General features: G+C 38.2%; 1 protein-coding gene across 2 annotated transcripts in view; it reads right to left on the reverse strand.

The window, feature by feature from the left end:
- Nucleotides 1-6874: 6874 nt before the first annotated feature.
- GCNT4 (glucosaminyl (N-acetyl) transferase 4) overlaps nucleotides 6875-13081 on the reverse strand; it is a 30320-nt gene continuing 24113 nt past the window's right edge. For both annotated transcript variants that reach the window (XM_037802103.1, XM_037802104.1), the window contains exon 2: nucleotides 6875-11870. In XM_037802103.1, coding sequence (XP_037658031.1) covers nucleotides 10502-11869 — 1368 coding nt within the window. In that variant the 5' untranslated portion in view covers nucleotide 11870 and the 3' untranslated portion in view covers nucleotides 6875-10501. The remainder of the gene's footprint in view (nucleotides 11871-13081) is intronic.

Consider the following 13081-nt stretch of genomic DNA (forward strand, 5'->3'; position numbering starts at 1 on the left):
AGAAACATTCAGAGAAGAAAGTTTTTGAAATAAAAAATATGCCAGCAGAAATAATACTTTCAGTAAAAGTTCAAAGGTACAATTGAGGAAATTTTTCAGACAGTAGAACAAAAAGGCAAAGAAATGGAAAATAGAAGATACAAAAACATTACAGGATTGATCAAGAAAGTCCAAATTTTCTTGGACTTTTAAAATTGAAAGTATTAAAAGCATCTCTAGAAAAAGATAATAGAAAAAATGGAGGACAGGAAATTATTTAAAAAGAAAAGAAGATTTCTCAAACTGAGGTTATGGGGCTCTAGATTTAAAGGGACGATTGATTGTTGAGCTTGATGAATTAAAACAAAATCTACACCAAGGCATTTCATGACAATTTTCCATGGGAAAATTTTCTGGGAAAAGAAGAAGACCTTAGAAGCATATAAAAGATCAAGAATTAGAATGTCACAGTATCACAAGAAGTTATAGGACAATGGGCCAATACCTATAACTTCTGAGGGGACATGATTTTCAAACAAATTCCTGGCACAAATTTCCTGATCTCCAAAGAGATACAAGTGTAACTTATATTGTGTGAGGGCAGCCCCTATGGGGTCAGCACAGAACCAGGGCACGTTCTTTCAGCCCTACAGGTCTGGACCCTTGGTGATCTAACATCAAGGAATGCTGAACTCCTGGAAAACCGAAATATCCAATGTAGACTTACAAGAGACTGTACCAGAAGGCCAATTTAGCAATTTGAGATGAGAAATGTAATTCTCAAGGCTGATTGGAAATTTGTGTTAGTAAGTCTGCACATTCTCTTTTTAACAGAAATCTAATTCCAATCAGAGAGTTACTTGGTAAAAAGGGACTCAAAATGGACAATGCTATATTGCCTCAGGAATATTTTAATCAGACAATAATAGCCCGGCAAGTCACCCTGCTCCTTTAATAGGTATCAGAGACCAGTAAACTTTTTCTGTAAAGGGGCAGACATTCAGTATTTTAGCTTTGTTAAACTACTCAACTCCCCCACGATAAAGCAAAGCCAGCCATAGATACTATGTAAACAAATGGGCATGGCTGTGTTCCAATAAAACTTTATCTAGATACTATGCAGATGAGGCTTCATGCTGGCTGCCAGAGTTCTCTCCCCTGGGCAGTCTGGAAGACTGACAAGTTCTTATTCTCTGACTCGCCTTTCTCTACCTTTCTTCATTTTAAAAATCTTTTATGATGTGTTTAAACTCTAAGACGAGAGAAAAATTTATCTGGTTACAGTTCTAAATGATAGCATTTGGATTATGTAAAGAGAAACATCTTACACTCAACAGCTAATCAGCCTCCAAATCACCCTGTATGGGAAATTATTTGAGGGATTTTTTTGCATGGAGGCAATGGGTCATAACAATGATGAATATAAATTCTTGTATCTTTCAGAGAAAGCAGAATTCCTTCCTTCCTTCCTTCCTTCCTTCTTCCCTTCCTTCCTCCCTCCCTCCCTCCCTCCCTCCTCCCTTCCTCCCTCTCTTCTTCTCTGTCACTTTCCTAAGCCTCTGCATTTTTGGTCATCATTGTTATACCTTGTCTTTACCTTAAATAGTACACAGATCTTTTTGAGATGCATTATTATAAGCCCTTTGTGATATACAGCATTCCTTTAAAAAGTGTTTGTGGTGTTCGTGATCATTGGGAGAAAAAGACTGGGGGTATCAAGTGTGACTTTGTGAGCAGGAATGTACAACTGATGAGCTGCATTAGCAAAGGTAAGTAATTTAGGTTCAGTCTGTAAGGAAAGCGTCTTACGCACACTAGGGTGTCTGTGCCAACTTCTGCTAAAATGCTTCCCAGACTCCACTTCAACTCGATAAGAGGACATGATGCTGTTTCTATATGATAAATGAAAGTACTTTCCTTATCCCCATTGGTATCACAGAACCCAAAACACAAAACTAGGCAAATTTTCACAGAAATGGCATAAGGCCAGATAATTTGGGAATGGTAATTGTGTACTTTTTTTTAATCCTCAGGACTCCTTAGTATTGATTCCACAAAACTGCTTGGCTGTTATTTTATTCTGGGATTTCCCCAGGATATGCTTTTGAACCCCTTACCTTTGAGAAATTCCTGTTACATTGATTTAGGGTACTAACTTCACACAGTTCTCTGGTCTGAAATTTTAAGAGAATTTAGACCATTCATGTGCTCATTAATGGTTCATGTGCTATGGACAAATAACATTCATTCACTTAAGAAATACTTATTTTATATCTGCTATGTGCCAGGCATTGTCCTGTGTGGTGGGGACTCTGCAGTTAAAAAAAGAAATCTGTGCCTTGCTCTAATGGAGCTTACCTTATTTGGGGCAAGGAGCAAGGCAACAAAACAGAATTTGCACCAACAAATTTTCTAGAAAAAGATGGATGATGACCAAGATGTCAGGAAAAGCCCAAACAAATTAACACAAAACAAAAGAATCACTCAAGTGGTGATAAGATCTACGAAAGCAGGGCAAAGATTGCTACAGTTGGGAGGGGACTGCTATGTTAGATGGGGTGGTCAGCAAAGGCTTCTCAGAAGCAGTGGCCTTTGAGCAGAGACTAAATGATATGAGAGGGGAAGTTACATGGATACAGGGGAAGTGTACCTGGCAGAAGAAACAGCAAGCGCAGAGGCCCTGAGGGTTGATCACGTCGAGACTTGCTGATCATGTTAAAATTCCGTCTGTGTGCAAGCTGGCTGCACCTGGGAGGGGTAGGAATCCATCCACTCACCTCAAACCAGGTCATTAACCGGAGTGGCTAGTGTGACAGTCGTGTAGGCGAGTTTCGATTGCTTCCTGCCTACGTCCTGATTTTTTTAGGCTCTATCCCTATGCTAATATGAATAGCTGATTGTAAGTTTTATCCCACCAATTCTGGTGGCATGTAAGATATTCTTCTTTTTAATTCAAAGTCTATTTTCATTTCTGTTCCAGGAAAAAAAACAAAACAAAACAGAATTTGTACCAACAAATTTTCTAGAAGAAGATAGATGATTGGATGATGACCAAGATGTCAGGAAAAGCCCATTAATTTTGATTTGTCATTTCACGGAAGGATGTTTCATGAGATTGTTGCTTACTCATGTACAAGGACGATTTAAGATTTATTCTGTGAATCTATAATTTTTTTTTTTTAACTGAAGAGGTCATCTCATACCCTGGCTGGCTGACTGCTGCTTTTTTTAGTTCACTTGTTTTCACCACAACTGAAAACCATGGCATTTAGCAAATGCAAGGAAAAATAGCAAGAGCTATTCCCAGTTATTTGTTTGACTCTTGGAAATATGAGATCAGACCACATAATACTGCCACTATTCAACCACTTTTGATCTACAAAAACAGCAATTTCATATGGTTCAACCTAATATTAAAAATGATATGTCTGGGATTTTCTTTTAAAATATTTCTGGGGGGCACAAAGGGTAAAGGGGTAGATAGATGAAAGAGGATTGTCAAAATGTTTAATAATTGTGAGGTTGGGTGATGAGAATGTGGAGATTCATCATGCCATTCTCTCTACTTTTGTGTATGTTTGAAATGTTCCATAATAAAATTATTTTAAAGTTTGGGTTATTTGTTTGATGGTATTCAATTGTGTATTAGCATTTATGACTCCAAGTGAAAGAAACCCAATTCAATCTTGTTTAAATGAATGAATGAACTAAAAGGAGGGATTTAGTTGGGCTATGTAACTGAACCAGAGAGGGCAGGGAGGGTCTGGATTCATTGCCTTGAATACCCCGAGGACCCTCTCCATCTCTATTTCTTCTCTGTTCCTTTCAGTAGGTTAACGTCATTTCCTGATACAACCTTGTTCAGGTGGAGGGGTAAAGAGCTACATTCACTCTGAGCCACCACCTTATCTTTTGTGGTCAGAGGAACCAACGGTTCTTACTTCCCAGGCAGGAATTTGAAAAGTCCCCAGAGACCCTGATTGGCCTTGTTTAGGTCACGTGCCCATACCTTGGCCCAATCGTCGTGGCTGTGAGGGACTGATCAGCCCAGCCTGAGTCACTTGACCACGTGTGTAGCCAGAGGGCTCTGTTCTCAGAAGATTCAAGGAAGGAAAAAGGGGGAGCCGGCAAAAACAACAGCCATGTTTCTGAGGTTTCTAGTTATGTGCACTAGCTATTAGATTACAAGCAGTCTTTGATCGCAGATCGTTTTCTTTTTCCTTCCCCGTTATTTGTTGTTTTCTCCCCCTAGTTATTTTTTTAATGCAGAAAGAGCTGGTTGCAAGGCTTGTTGAAAAAAAAAAAAAATCAGCAGTCCCCATGTCCTCCCCCATTTTCCTTCTTCTGAGACAAACAATTTCAACTCTGAGCTGGTTTTTATTTTACTTCCACATATCTAAATGACATTTTCATATTGCTACACTTGCTGTTCTGGTTTAGGCATTATCTATTGATTCCCACCATGGGAGATGATTTTGATGTCTTTCACACACACCACTACTCCCCAATACCCACATTCATCCTTTCTATCCCTGCAACTTCCCAATAAATTATACCAGTGTCATTTTGATTACACCAATATTTAACATTTACATGATTATGGCTATGTGAACAGTATCCCCAGCTGAGCCATAGCCGCACAACTTTTTGTTTTCCTTAGAATTCATAATTTTTTCCTCACAGAAATTCAGTCCCCAATCTCCAGTGGTCTAATTTGTCTCTAAATATGTTTGGATTTATGAGGCGTTCTCTATCTTCATCATCTGGAAGAAATCTCTGAAGCCTTCCAACCTACTCCAATTGGGATTGGTTGCCTCCCTGCAGGTGGCACAGCTCCCACCCTGCAATGTCCCTTCATCATCACCCTAAGGATTCCCTGCGTCCTGTAGAAATGGCCTTTGCAGTAACAATTAGTGAAACTAACTGTAAAACTGGATTAATAATAACCCTGGATAAAAATTAACTAGTTGCTATTAAGACTAAATTAAGTCATGGGTAAAAATTATTGCGGTGAACCTTTCCTGTTCCATGTTGCTACTTAAAACAAATTAATGAGCTATTATTTGAAATGGGAACCCACTGCCCTTAGGCAGATACATTTTGCTGAGTTTTCTTGGCCCAATATTTTTGAGTATCCATTCACAGCTGAAATAAATACTTGGAAGCATTTATGAGATAACTTAACTTCTGTATCTGTTCTACACTGGCATTCCTGTAATGTTTTGAATCCATGAAGAGGCAGAAGGATATGGCTCTCTTTTTCAATATTTTTTTAATATCAAGGACTGTCACCTTGAAATGCTCATGAAAAATTTCAGCTGGGCATAGGCTGTCTCACCAGCATGTGTCTTTGTTTTATAGAATACACAGGCCTGAACTTGATACTTTACCACTGTAATTTCAAGTAATTGCACCCAATAAATTCATTTGCTTTTATGACATCTTATAAAATAGTTCCCGAGAAGGCAGCAATGCAGTTGGAAAGCATTTTAAGATGATATAAAGTCATTATTTTTAAAATATAGATAACCACTCCTTCAACAATGTGGTGTGGCCAAAGGCAGAGTATATAAAATACATTTGGACTTCTGATCACGGCTTCTTAGGATCTGGAGCTAGGTATGCTTACTGCAATATTTCATACCTTAGCGTGTCTTAGATTCTGGAGGTATGTTTGCTTATTGCAATATTTGGAGTTTTCTAAATGCTAACTTCACCTAATGTTTACAATGTTGAAGAAATAATTTTTAGGAAAGATATCCTAACAGTGTTTCTCAAAGTGGGATCCAGTCTGCCTCACTTGGGACCTGTTTTTTTTTGGCACCATGATCTTATTTTGATTTGAAAAAATGAATACCCACAGACAGGTATACATTAAGTATTTGACTATGAGAGTTTTATATTTTATATGTTCCAGTATTTTATAATTTTTTTGACACTGGGCATGTCACTGTTTTCATTGAAAGGAAAACATATTTTAATTTGATAATATTTGCATTTAGGCATAGAAAAATATAAAAGGATATACAATCATAATGGTAAGAGTAGTTATTTCTCAGTATTAAGATTTTTTTTTGCTTTTGTTTATTCTAAATTTCTTGCAGTAAGCACATACTAATTCTGTAATCAAAAACAAAGTAAACATAAGTTATTTCAAACATAAATCTCAGATTTCAGCAAACCACTAGGTGCCTGCAGATAGCTGGGCCCATAAAAATTTATGCCATATAACTTCCATCCTCATGTTTTAAAAATAGATGCTGAAATTCCAACTCTTACAAACACATTCCAGGCAGCAGAAAAATGGAGGAGGGGTGTGCAGGGGGTATGCTAGTTAGGTAACTCACTTAAAAAAAAATCCAGTTTTATTGAGATGTATTTACATAGAATACAATCATTCACAGTGTACAATCAACTGTTCATAGTACCAACATATAGTTGTGCATTCATCACCACAATTTTTGAACATTTTCCTTTCTCCCTCAAATAAAATAAAAGTAAAAAAGAACACCCAAAGCATTTCATCTCCCACCCCATCCCACCCTATTTTTCATTTAATTTTTGCCCCATTTTTCTACTCATCTGTCCATACACTGGATAAAGGAAGTGCGAGCCACAAGGTTTTCACAATCATACAGTCACACCATGTAAGCTACAAAGTTATACAATCATCTTCAGGAATCAAGGTTACTGGGTTGCAGTTTGACAGTTCAGGTATTTCCTTCTAGCTATTCCAATACAGTAAAAACTAAAAAGGGATATCTATATAGTGCATAAGAATAACCTCCAGAGTGACCTCTTGACTCCATTTGAAATCTCTCAGCCACGTAAACTTTATTTTGTTTCATTTCTTTTCCCCCTTTTGGTCCACAATCCTACAATGCTGGGTCCAGGCTCATCCCTGGGAGTCATGTCCCATGTCGCCAGGGAGATGTACACCTCTGGCAGTCATGTCCCATGTAGGGAAGGGGGCAGTGAGTTCACCTGCAGAGTTGGCTTAAAAAGAAAGGCCATATCTGACCAACAACAGAGGTCCTCTGGGAAGACTCTTAGGCACAATTCTAAGTAGGCTTAGCCTCTCCTTTGCAGTAACAAGCTTCATAAGGGCAGGACTCAGCCTACTAAACTGGCAGTTCTCAGTGTTTGTAAGATTATCGATAATAACCCAGGTGGGGAAGTCCAACATTTCTGCATTTTTCCCTCATTCCTTGGGGGGGGGGGGTGAGTCTTCAAATACATTTTTATTCTCTGCCCAAATTACTTTGGGATGTACTGAGATTTAGGTAACCCACTTTTTAAGTGCTTTCTTAGATGCCCCACCCAATGACTTCTGCTTACATCTCATTTACCACCGCTAGTGTAAAGGGAGGCTGGGAAATTTGTCTTTTAGTTGATCATATTGTTACTCAGAATAAAACCAGGGATGCTAAGGAGAATGGATAATAGATGGATACTAGCAGCCACTAGATCTTCTCTGGCATGGAAAGTGTCAAGTTAACAAAGTTAATCCTTTGAAAAAGTTATTCTGCAAGGTCACTTCACTATGCATATTAAGAACATCTTCTTTGATCTATTAATGGAAAGGTTAAATTAATTCTTTAGTCAAAGGCCCTTCCTTACTTTAAGAATAAGAATGGCTATTTATTGAAATAAACAAATACAATTTATTTCAGACAGGTAGAGGCTGTGGTTGATAGGCATTAACCAAGTGTCCTATGCAATTCCTTGTGAGGGTGATTTCTGACATATTTGAAAAGCAATCAATAAAAGAATCCATTCTTTTCAGGACTGTAATTCCTCTCTTAGAAATGCATCATAAGGAAATAATTCAAAGAAAGGAGAAGTTAAATGTACAAAGCTGTTCACAGCACTATTATTTTACGACAATAACAACAAAAAATTAAGTGGTAGCATGCACACATGCTTAATTTCTTTTACTCTTAAGTGAAATTAATTATGCTCTTTAATATTGGGCAAGTGCCACAAACAGTAACTGAGTCTTTGTGGAGAACCAGCACAATCAGAGAAAGGAAAGGTCATACATTCCAGGGTTTTGGTTTTGGGAGCACAGTCTATTTTACAATACTGGAGAATTAACATCTAGTACCAGCATGATACAAAACACAACATCAAAGTATTTAAAATTCATATCATGGGAAATATATCTTTTGAAAATGGTAAAAAAAAAAAAAAAAAGGAAATTTAGATTTTTTTTTTCATTAAAAAAATTAAAACTCTCATTTCTTCACCGTTGTCATCAACTGTAAAATTTATAAGGGTACATTCAATTTTCATTCCCAAAGTGGATTGTCATTTGTATATTCTATGAAAAATGTCGCTCTAAATATGTATGTATATGGATATGTTCATATGTCCACATTATGCTGGAAGGCAAGAGAAATCTTCATTATATACATATATTTCACATAAAATAACCAAAACACTAAAAACAGCAGCAACACTGGTATTTAAATATGTATATTACAGTAGATTGTTCACAAAAGGTAGATATATTTTGGTAGCTCTTTCATTATTAATGTTATTTAATACCAACATACAATTTACAAATGCTGAGGTCTTGGTCTCATCTTTAAATAAAGAGTCTAGATTCAATAAATACTAATACAAAAAATAATTGTAAAACACAGACTGCAGAACATTCTCCAGACCAGAGAGGAAGTCATACCAAAAGATTTTAGGGAAGAATCAGGGTAGAGGAGTTTGAAGGCATACACAGAATCTGAAGGACTCCCAAGGCAAAACAGAGTGAACTGACAAGCTCCCTGAAATGTTATAAACCTCGTCCAGAGAAATGTGTAAATGAGGAAAAGAAGGCTCTGCCACCCCTTTATGGCTTTGTTTCATTTGAATTTGGTATTAAAGTGACAAACAACTGGAAATTTTCCCCATGAACAGGGGACAGAATCATCTCTCACCAGAATGCAAGACACCAGATCAGGAAGTTGATGTTTGTTTTTCAGTGTTTACATTGTCTTCTGACGACCACAGACATAAAAACCCAAAGCTTCAACAGGACCTTGTGTCCTTAAGCCTTTCCCATAAATCACACAGCATACCCGGTGGCAGGAAAATCCCCTCCTCCTGATCTAAGGCACTGGGCCAACATACTAATCCTGTCGGCTTTTAAAGGAAACCCCAAATAAGGTGACTGGGGGGAAGGGGTTACTTATGCCTAGACTCGATTAAGGATGTTGCTTTTTATATTTCAAAGGTTTTTCAAAACAGATAAATGCTAAATCTCACAATGGGGTTGGGCTTGTTTACTTTATAATAAATACTTCCATCTCACAATTCTATAGTTTATCCCCATTTTCAAACCATGTCAAGTACTACCTCAGTTGATTCTCTCTCTCTCTCTCCCTCTCTCTGTCTCTCTCTCTCACACACACACACACACATACAGAGACAACTTGTGAGGAAGCCAGGACAGGTTCCACGTCCTCATCTCAAAGACCAGGAGAACGGAAGTGTGATTTAACTGGTCTACAAAGTGACTTAACTGGTACACAGTCACACACAGTAAAGAATCAGTAAGGACTTTTGGCAGGAGTCAGCTCTATAGAAGGGTTACTTATTTTTAAGAACAAGGGCTTGGTAATAGTTGTTTTCTGATTGAAGGGGTTAGAAAAAAGGAAAACTGAGTTTAAGAGGAAAAGAAAAGGAGAGACAAGTGGTAACACTTGGCAGTTAGTATCATGAACTTTAAAATAAGTAATCGAAGTGCATTTTACATGCAGCATACAGAAATTTTTTAAAATATTTAAATATTTCAGAGTTCCAAATAGTCTTATTTTGGAATTGATAAATACATCTTTAAGGAGTTACTGAGGCAGACATTGACACACAAGCTCACCAAGAAATTTTTACATAAATTCCACAGTTTCCAAAAAGACTGGTTTGTAAGGCGGTAATTCTCCAACCATTTCTGGGATCACATTCCCCTGCCGCCATCTCACCTATAGCACAATACAGTTACATTAAAATATTTGTGTAGTTGACTCTTTTGGTAGTTTTCTAAGATGTGAATTTTATAAAATATCATTACATTCTTGTTGTGTCCTTAGAAAAATTAGCTTTTTCTTTCTGGACCTAAGCTGGGAAGTAGAAGATTGCAGTGAATTTAGAGCAAGCCACAGTTTCTCAAGACCACTGTGTAATTCATTACAACTTAATTCTGTAGTTGTAGCTACAACTAAAGTGTTTTTGTTTTCTAAAAAAGTGTCTGGCATACAGTAGGTGCTCCATACACATCTGAAAACTGACTGACTGTTTAAGCCTTGTGATTTAGCTCAGTGAGATTACAAGCAAATATCAAACGTTAAAAAAACCCAGCAACTGCAGGTAATCACCAAAGGCCAGGTCACCTTCTTTTGTGCATGAACTTTTAGATACCTTTCAAACCATGAGACGATTAAGTTCAAATGTTACTGAACATGCTGTTGGATGCAGTTCCATATTAACACTATTTATCAGACACCCTCTTATTTCCATCATGATTTTACTATAATGATATGATTGTAGGTTTTTTATCTATAAATAGCTTTTCTGAAGACAAAGTGATCCAATCTCTTTGTTGTTCTTCAAGCTTTTCTGCCAAACATTTAATCAAGACAGGGTCCACCCTAGAGTCAAATTTATTAGCAAACCAATGTCCATCTTTTATAAGCCACCTCAATTCTGCTGCCCCATAGATACACACACTTCGGAGGTGAGAGCCAGTACAACTGGGATAGAAAAGGCCTTCGTGATAATTCCATTTGACAAGGCGGGTCTTACTCTGTAGGTCAGACACATCTTGGGCTGACCTGGAAATCTCACCAGGTACTCCTGGCACCCGAATTAAGGTAGCCCAAAAGTGCTCATCAGGTGAGTATGTATCTTTAGACCAGGCAAAGAAGTCTGTAACGAGGGAGCTGTTGAAAATATACTTAACAAATACTCGGCTTAAGACAAAATAAGCACTGCCAACAAATATCTCAATGTTATGGGGGGGTGCTTCCTTGGAGATATTTGTCCTTATCGGCAGCTTAACATATTCATAAGGCACCTGTCTGAGTTCATGGTGATAAGTGAATCTTTCCTTTTTACTGTTAGGTGGTTTCACTGTCTCTAGCATATTTGCTCCATCAAGTTTCTTCAACTCTGACACTAATTCAAAGTTTGATTTCAGTGGAAAATCTTGACCACACAGGTTGATAACATATTTCCATTGAACTGAAGATTTGAGGAGGTCTGACAAGCAATTTAAGTCAGCCTGGAGTCTGGAAATGTGGGCATATTCCACAGCCTCTAATTTGGAAGCAATGAAAATATTGGAGAAGCACTTAGCTAAATTGTTCATAGCCACTTTGAAGGTATCAGGTGACTTGTGGTCATAATGGATGCAATAAATATTGTGATGGTTATATATAGCACGGATTAGTCTTTCAACCATAATTGCATCTTTGTGAACAACCAAAGAATAGGCTATCGGGAATCTTTTCTCCTCCCGTGAAACAAGCTTTTGATGGTAACTTCTTATGGTCTGATAAATCTCACAATCACTGGTCATTGCCACAACATCTTCATCATCCAAGTCAATGATGTCTCTTCTTCTTATTTCTAAACTCTTGCCAATTTCCAAAGGCTCCTGTTCATAGACCCCTGAACAGTTAATTTCATACTGGAGTTCATCTGTAACATGGGTGTATCTGTTTCTTACAAAAGGTGAAGTACTTAAGGAGTACTCAACCAAGTAAATGCCTCTTTGGGGGAAGAGGAGTCTTCTCACGTTTAGAAGTTTTAACAGGGAGAACAGCCATAGAGTTAAAAATAAGATGAAAACTTTCTGCTGTAGTGGGTATTTAAAACAACATTTGAATCTCTTCATTCTGCAAGAAGAGAAAGGAATAATTCAGTTGAAATATTAAGAGAAAATCAGTTCAGTTCTGCCAAAATTCACTGGGTTCCTACCATGTACCAGGCAGAAAGCTGGGCTCAAAGAAGAATAAAACAAGGTTCTTACCCTCTAAAGCACCCAGAAATAAGGAAATGCATTAACTATACCTGATTTTGATACCTTGGTTACCAAATAGAATGAAAAATAATGTAAACTAAAATATAGCTATGCATCTTATATCATCTGCATTTCTGCTTAAGCATATTTGGGGAGGAATTTCTCTGGTTTGGGCAGAGAAATTAGATGTCCTCAAGATGTCCTCAAGAGATGCATATGGCCCACTAGAGGCAAAAGGCCATCTTGATTCCACTTTCAGTTCCTAATTAGACCTAGGCCTGAATTCAGATGGGGAAAATCAGTGAATCCGACCTTCAGAAATACAGCAGTGGACAGACACCCAAAGGAGCTATAAGTAGGTGTCAGAGATGGTAAAAATTTGCATAGATTTTTAAAATTTGGCCAAGTTGCATATGCAAAGCCTGCTCATTTCCCATGTTTTTTACTTTGTTAGGTCCCATCTCTTCATGGGCATAAGCAACTTAGCTATTAAAGTGAAAAGGGGAGAGAACCTAAGATGGCGGCTAGCAGAGACAGGGCAACAAAACACCTCGGTGAAAAATACTAGATAAAAGCCAGAAAGTGACCCAGAACACCAGTTCCAGTGATGCACCAGCTAGACAAGGTCTGCTAAATCCAAGGGACCATGCACTTGGTGAAACTGGGAGTCTGCGTTCTGAAATGAGTGAGTAAGCCTGCTGAATATCCAGCAGCCACGCTGCAGTGTGGATAAACCATGGGTTGGCATTTGGAGGCGGACTAGTTCTTTTTTAAAAAACACAAAAGCAGCTACAGATACGGCAGCGAGAACTGCCTGGTGAGGTGCGGCAGGAACGGGCTGTGCGAATGCCTCAATATCTGGCGTGGAAGATAGCCTTTCGCACACCTGATGCTAATTGTCTCAGAGCGAGGATGGCAGAGTGAGCCAAAAGGGGAAAAACATGGCCCTTGCAGCCATCTTCCCAGTGGGCTGGGAATGCTCCTGCCCAGTGCCAGAGCCACAGCCCAGAGCTGTGCCAAGGGACCCAGCGTGACGGGAAGTGTTTCCGGCAACACCGTGCACAATTAGCATACCCACAGCTAATT

The sequence above is a fragment of the Choloepus didactylus genome, chromosome 13 (genome assembly GCF_015220235.1).
Source record: "Choloepus didactylus isolate mChoDid1 chromosome 13, mChoDid1.pri, whole genome shotgun sequence".
Classification (NCBI taxonomy): domain Eukaryota; kingdom Metazoa; phylum Chordata; class Mammalia; order Pilosa; family Megalonychidae; genus Choloepus; species Choloepus didactylus.